The sequence below is a fragment of the Convolutriloba macropyga genome, chromosome 13 (genome assembly GCF_964194025.1).
Source record: "Convolutriloba macropyga chromosome 13, txConMacr16.3, whole genome shotgun sequence".
NCBI classification, from domain to species: domain Eukaryota; kingdom Metazoa; phylum Xenacoelomorpha; order Acoela; family Convolutidae; genus Convolutriloba; species Convolutriloba macropyga.
In genome coordinates, this window is record NC_134480.1 from 4284 (window position 1) to 11758 (window position 7475).

The window sequence follows — 7475 nt, forward strand, 5'->3', positions numbered from 1 at the left end:
CACATAGCTTACAAACGAAATAACTTTGTGTAAGTATTTTGGACAAAATCAACGACTTAAACATGATTAATGAACATCATCAAGATGTGTTATCGCCTTAACTCTTAGGAAGACACTGAAAAATTCATGACAAATCGAGAATCGGGCGGCGGTTTCGGGATGTGACTTTGTTTTGAAGTGACCTCTGCAGAGTCACGCAACCTTGCTCAAATTAACATCTTTGCAAGTGATGATATCTGGAACGGTAAATAAGAAAGTTTGCTCTTAAGAATGTGTATTGACTTTTTGCAAGTAATCACTTAGGAACCTTAAATGTATAAATAACTTCAAAAAGAATTTGTTGACACATTTTAAAGTCAAACAGTGACCATAAACAAGTCTGCACATAAAGTTGTTTTTGCGTTATGTGCGAGTATGTCTGTGTTTCCGTGTGTTTGTTGGATAAACATGTGTTTACAGTTGAAAATATATTTTAAAAAGTGCGTCTATGACTATGTCAACAAATTTAACCTCAGCCCTGGTAATGGAATACTACAAAGAGAGACCCTAAAAACTGGTGCAGGCCGGACGGTACCATTTTTGGGCGGATGTGTTAGAGCAAAAGGAGGGAAATTGAATACTGGGCCAGGTAGGTTAAGATTTCACGCGCAGTGGGGAAACTTTTGTCTGATGTAAAGTAATTGATAAACAAAGGAAATATTCAGTCAACAAATAACTTTGACCCAAATCAATTTATCTCGTGTTCTTAAATTGACAATGAAAATGGAGAAAATGAACTTTTTTGTTTTAAGAAATAAAACTTTAAGCTAACACCACTAAAAACAGAAAAAGCTTTACTCTATCTCTCTTAACCCCCAACACCATGTACCCACTATACCCACCAACACCCACCAGACATCGGACAAGACCAGACAATACTGGCAAAAAATTGCAAGCAACCTTCGGTATCTTGGGTTTCTTAGATTTGGCATGTTGGGTTTCAAAAGTTAGAAATCATGGATATTGTCGCTTGTAAGTTGTACGCTTTGATAGTTTATGACAAAATGTTACATCCGACAATATTGTAAGCAGTAATAAGAACATAAAACGACAAATCTACCAAACTGACTGTTTGTTCGATTGCGACTATTCAGACTTAAGTTGATGTAGTAGTATAATCACTACATTAATTTCAGTCGGAGTTGAGTTCCTTGCTTCCAGTTGTCAGGACAATTTACCCATCTCCATTTAAACAAACACCATTTTACCCAAAGCAAACTTTAGTTTACCCTATTGCTAAAGTTACCAGAACGACTATTTGGCCGACTATATGAAACTTGATATGAAACTATCACAACTGAACATCGGATAATTGAACGAAAAGATCAAAGAGCATTGGGTAAGTTGGTATTGGGTAAAATGGCTTTGGGTAAATTGTCATGTAACCCTGTTTTCAAATTAAGAATTCTCGGACGAAAGGACATCGCTGCTTCATTATTGGTTAGTTGCGGTCAATATAGTCTAAAAAGGATAAAATTCAGTAATAATCTTCACAAAAAAAAGAAAATAATGCAGCAGGTCGGCACTCAAGTGAGAGAAGTTTCAAAGTGCCAGCGAAACTGACATTTTGGAAATTGTAATGATAGTTATTCATTTCAAAAATAAAAACCCTCTACAATTAACATCTCCAGTCAACGTTTAGAGCACATTTTGATTTTTTTTTGTCCATAAACATCAAGAGATCTGAATCAGTGTAAAAAAATCACCAATATTCTCCTTAAATAATCAGAACAATGATTATTTGTTGCTGCTGGTCTCAAATTTAATAAATAAGACCAGATGAACGGAAAAAAGTTGTATATAGGCGACTCGTAACGCGTGATGTGAAACTCAGAACTGAGGAAACATATGGAAGATGAAAATATATTTCGGGCAATGTTGACAGCAAAACAGTCTGAGCTTATAGACATTTTTGAAACAACGATAGTCTTATTACAAGCGACGTTGAAAATACATTTTTAAGCAGAAGAGATATGCGCGTAAGAATAAAACACAAGTTGAAATTGTACACATTTTTGATATTTCTGTATCAGAGCTCAATCATTAACTCCTCCACTGCCAATCCCAAGCCCGGAATAAACAGAAGGGAAAAACTACACAGGGCGTAGAAAAAATATCTAAAAAACTTCGTTATTTCGTTATTTCGACACAACCTCAGCTACGTTATTTCTGCATGGTCAAATACTCCAAGAGCAAATTAAATACAAAACATAATCTCCTCTTTTGCACAATAAATCATCTATAATGAGTCTTTTAACGTTAAATAACAAACAAAACGGATGATGCCAATAAAAATCATAGGTTCTTTGTCGTCTTTGGCTTAAAAAAGACAATATCGACAACGTTCTTATGTTTAAAAACCAAATTTCATTAACCAGGGCTCAACGAATAAAAACACAAGCATGCACAAGCACTCCCAATAATGCACTTATGCACACATATAACCAATTATAAAGGTTTAAAAAAGATTCCTTCCAAACTGCTCATACAATTTTGTCAAATGTCAAAAAAGCTTTTCTTTTTTCTTAAGAAGCAGAAAATGTCTTTCAAAGTATCCGTCACCAATAGCCCCTTCAACACGTGGGAGGGCATCATTTTAGATTCTTTTAACCAACTGCATCCTTTTTATAACAGTGCGAGTTTTGCAAATTCTTTCCAAATATTTATAGCCTCATTGTTTTTATCACGAATGACTCTAATTCGTTCTAAAATATGCATCTTTTTCTTTTCAGACACTGTCGCGAGTTTTGTGGATGCAAGAAATGCCAATAATTTTTCGTTGTTTAGAGTTCCAATCTTTCATAAATTGTTTTTTTCCGACTCGTCGAAAAAATTGTACATTTCACACATATGAATAACTGTTTTCCACACATTATGTAGTGAAAACATATTTCTAGCATTGAAAAAGTCAAATTCAGATGTTTTGTTTCCATGTTTTTTGGTAACTGACAGTTAGCAATGTGGGACATAAAGTCAAGTTTTTTGCGGCAAATCATCTTAACTTCCGTATTTAGCCATCTTGAAGTTGCATCCGCAACATGCTTCACGGGGGCAACAGGAATAAGAGGGTAAAACACGAATAAATCCACCAAATAAAAATGTTTTCAATTCCAGTTAGAATCCATAAACCCAAATTAAATTGAATAAAACTATATGCAACCCCCTTTGCCTAAAACCGGAGCGCAAAAAATATCAACAAAAAAGCTAATCAGCGAAAACACGGGCGAGACCGGACACGGGGCGGACGAAGGTGCCGTGAGCCGTTTTCACTTTAACTACTCTGTTGTTACCATCTCGTCCAGGGAACACTTCTTCTACACTTCCCAGAGGCCAAATACCACTTGGGGTGGAGTCTTTCAGGATCCACACCACATCGTTGACTTTGAGTGAATTCCCGGCGTTTTCGGTCCATTTTGGTCGCTTTATCAAGGTCGGTAGGTATTCCCGGACCAGTCTCCTCCAGATGTGGTTGAGGAATTGTTGAACATTCTTCCAAGAATTCATGTTAGCTGGCTTGGTTGACGGGAAGATACCAGGGGGAAGAGAGTTGTAAGGACGCTGAAGTAGAAAATGGTTTGGCGTCAATGGTTCTTCGTTTTCCATGGCGTCCGACACGTTTGTAAGTGGTCTGGAGTTCATCATAGCTTCTGCTTCAACCATGATTGTGTGGAAGACGTCAAAAGTAAACTTTCTTGACCCTAGAATGATCAGGAGCGTCCGCTTGACACTCTGGATCAGCCGCTCCCAAGCGCCGCCAAATTGAGGGCCATAAGGTGGGTTGAAGTGCCACTTGGTGTTCTGTGCTGCAAGTGCTTTGTGAATTTTATCCTTGTCGAGGTCATTCAGACACCTTTTGAGTTTTTATTCGGCACCAACAAAAGTCTTACCGTTGTCACTAAACAAATCAGCGGGCTGACATCTTCGCGAAGTGAAGCTGCGGTAGGCGTTCAGAAAAGTGTCTGTATTCAAATCTGAACAGGTTTCCAAGTGGACAGTTCGCGTTACCAGACAAGTAAAGATGAGGCCGTAGTGTTTCTGAAGCTTATCTTTTCCTTCCTCAATGTAAAATGGGCCGAAAAAGTCTAATCCGCAGTTGGCAAATGTATATTGTTTGTTTTCAGTCGGGAAGCGGCAATCAGGTGCGGTGCCATAAAGGTCTCAATGCTTTGCGGTTCGAAACGTCGACAAAGGAAGCATTTGTATCTAATGCTCTGTAGTGTTCTGCGGAGGCCAATTACGTAGTACCTTTGCTGTACAAAAACCTTAGTGGCTTCTGTTCCCTGATGCACACAGATGCGATGGGCATGTTCCAGGTATAAACGACAAATGTGATCTTTTGCATGAAGTAGTATTGGCCGCTTGGCAAACTCGAGTTCACTGGGAGCAAAAATTAGCCTTCCACAGACGCGTAATATACCGTTCTTATCAAGCATTGGGTTTAACGACCTGTGTTTGAATTTCGGGTCCAGTTTACGGCTACTTTTTAGCAACTCGATGACGGTTGGGAAGCTATTGACTTGCGACATTTGTATCAAGTAAGATTTTGATAATTCAATGTCTTCAACAGTGTATTGATGGTAATTGTCACACTGTTTTTTCGCTCTGTAGATCAGATTGAAAACAGTAGCTATCGTTAGCAAAATCTTTGTCCGTGTTGAAAACTGTTTAGGGTCGAGTACTGGTTTCTTGGTTCTTAAAGCAGATCGTGTTGTTGCAGCACAAATCGGCATTTGCTTTGTAGGTCTACAAAGGACATCATTTGTGGAGAGAAAATCTGGTGGCTTGAACCATTTTGCTTCAAATTCCTTGGGTTCTAAACCACGAGTACCATGATCAGCTGGGTTTAAGTTTGTCGTAATGTGATTCCAATTGTCAGGTTTGCTTTTTACTTTTATTTCTGCAATGCCCTTAGCAACAAAAACTGGTTGCTTATTGGAAGAACCAATCCAGTCAAGGACAACTTGACTATCCGTCCAATAAAAAACATTGCTGATTTCAACAGAGAGTTCAGGTCTAACAAAATTCAGGAGTCGAACACCTGTGACAGATGCCTCTAGTTCCAACTTTGGAACGCTCAACTGTTTTACGGGCGCTACTTTGCATTTCCCGATCACAAATGCAGTTTGTACTTCGTTGCTGGTCTTATTCAAGCTCCTGAGGTAGACAACAGCACACGTTGCAACAATCGATGCATCAACAAAAACATGCAACTGGTTCTGTGTCTCCAGTAGTTTCTGTGTTGTCATCTTTCGTGGAATTTCAAGTTGAGGCATAGAGCGATAACTGTTAAAAAGCTTTTGTAAGGGATGTAGAAGTTCAATTGGGAGTGGATCGTCCCGTTTTCTACCTCACTTCCAAAGTTGCTGAAGAAGAATTGTGAACTTTATTGTCATTGGGCCAAGAAACTCAATTGGGTCAAAAATCGATGACACCAGACTGAAAAGTTTCCGTTGAGTGTATTGTTCAGCTTCTTTAGGGAATTCTCCTAGGGATTTCATGAAAAATGTATCTTTTTCAAGGTTCCATTTTTGTCCGAGGACTCTTGTTTCACTCTTGGGCTCCTCGAGGTCTTCTGGAGTAATACACTGAAGCCTGTTGATGGTTTGACAGGAATTTTGTGAGGCGGAAACCACCGGCTCTCAGGCAGTTCTTTACTTCAAATGCAGTCGCGTTGGCGTTTTCAGGAGAGTCGAAGGACTGGATGTAGTCATCCATATAAAAAAAAGACTTTATTGCGCTCTGTGCTTTTGGATATGTCTCGACGTTGTCCTCTGCGCATCTGTTTAAGACAAAAATTGCACAAGATGGTGAGCAAGTTGCACCGAAAATCAATCTGGTGAATTGAAACTGTCGAACATCATTGTCAATAGACCATAGGAAACGTAGTGCAGATTGGTCTTCATTTCGGATGCCGATTTGCATGAACCTTCCTTCAATGTCTGCCAAAATAGCAATAGGTTTTTCACGAAATCTGACCAAAATTCCTATTAGACTGTTTAAGAGGTCTGGTCCTGTTAGAAAATTGGAATTTAGTGACTCGCCTTTGAATTTTGACGCTGCATTGGCGACACGACGCACTTTGTTTGGTTTGTTTGCGCTTTGAACAGGGTGATGCGGCAAGTACCATATTTTCTCGGGGGGTGGGTCTGTCATTTCCACTGGCTTGACGTAATTTTTATCGAGATCTGTGACAAGAGTCTGTTGGTACATATCACTAAGTCGTTTGTTCAAACTGTTTAGCTGATTGAGGGCAGAAAAATAGTTATTTTGAAGATTGGCAGGTACTTTCCATGGAATAACTATTTCATACCTTTCCCCTGTGTGGTTGATAGTACTCTCAAGTATTCGAATGGCAGACTTTTCATCTTCAGTGATAGTATTATCTCTTTTTCTGGTACCATCGTTCTCTATTGACCAAAATTCTTGTATCAAATTGTCCAAGGGTTGTTCTGGACTTTTCCGACAGACATGGTATACAAATACTTTCGATTTATTAGAAGATTTTGAAGAGCGGTTTCCTAGTGTTTTCAGGTACTCTCCTGCAAGTGTCCATCCAAGCTTTGTCTTTACTCCGAAGGGGCGGATTTCGGTGCCTTGAATTACTTCAGTAGGATGCGTAAAGGCAAAAGCATTGACACCAAGGAGTGCTCCAATCTTACCTTCGGCAATGTCTGGGAAATATATGTGTCGAAGTTCATTGAATGCATCGCAAACATAGTTTAGCTCAGTGACATTGGCTGCATTAACGTTTAAGTTAGGGGTGCTGTAGGCTGTGGATATTTGGAACTTTTCATCAAACTGATTGAAAGAGCAAACTGTTATTGGTTGCTTTATTTTTGATAGGGGCATTTCGTAATCAACGCTTGGATATTGAACAGTAGTTGAAGATTGATATTTGCGTGGGAGTTCCAGGTAGTCAGAAACAGCATCTAATAAAAACTTAAACTGACTGCCGGGGTCAATGAGAGCATACGTGTCGAATACTTTATCTTCTTTGATAAAGGATACTGGCAGCAGCTGTAACTGCTCAAACCAATATTTCGGTGTACTGGATATTTGGTTGACATTGAAATTTTGGCTGGTAGAAGGTCCATTCAAATTCGCACGTTTCGATGACTGTTGATTATTATTATTTCCAAAATTTTTTCCATACATGAGATTGCTTTTGGCTTTGAATTGTGTTATTTTATTCTGAGTTGCTTCAATACTTTTTTTGCGTTTGTGAGTTGTTGTCGTCTTTCGATGACCAATTTGTTGACCTGAGGTTTTAGTTTGCTGTTGGACTTTGCTGGTAGTAAAAGCGACATGTGTTCTGCTGAATTGTTTAGCTGGATTATGTAGTGTTGTATGGTGAAAACCATTACACACTTGACAACGCTTTGAGGAGGGACAAGTGTCTCTGCGATGTTGATTACTTAAACAGTTTGTACACAAGC

At 38.9% G+C, this 7475-nt stretch overlaps 2 protein-coding genes across 2 annotated transcripts; both read right to left on the reverse strand.

Moving 5' to 3' along the window:
* Nucleotides 1–3243: 3243 nt before the first annotated feature.
* Nucleotides 3244–5285, reverse strand: LOC142352069 (uncharacterized). The gene is made up of 2 exons (XM_075404423.1): nucleotides 4457–5285; nucleotides 3244–3842 (listed from the first exon to the last, which is right to left on the reverse strand). The coding sequence occupies exons 1-2, from the start codon at nucleotides 5283–5285 to the stop codon at nucleotides 3244–3246; spliced, it is 1428 nt and encodes a 475-aa protein (XP_075260538.1).
* A 301-nt stretch (nucleotides 5286–5586) lies between these two features.
* Nucleotides 5587–7194, reverse strand: LOC142352070 (uncharacterized). The gene has a single exon (XM_075404424.1). The coding sequence runs from the start codon at nucleotides 7192–7194 to the stop codon at nucleotides 5587–5589; it is 1608 nt and encodes a 535-aa protein (XP_075260539.1).
* Between the last annotated feature and the right edge of the window lie 281 nt (nucleotides 7195–7475).

Bases quoted from the DNA above. Each gene is read 5' to 3' on its own strand.
- LOC142352069 (XM_075404423.1), bottom strand. From the start codon at position 5,285: ATGACAACACAGAAACTACTGGAGACACAGAACCAGTTGCATGTTTTT. The intron at 3,843-4,456 runs GTATATTACGCG...AAGCACTTGCAG, and splicing joins CCCAATGCTTGATAAGAACG to CACAGAACACCAAGTGGCAC.
- LOC142352070 (XM_075404424.1), bottom strand. From the start codon at position 7,194: ATGTATGGAAAAAATTTTGGAAATAATAATAATCAACAGTCATCGAAA.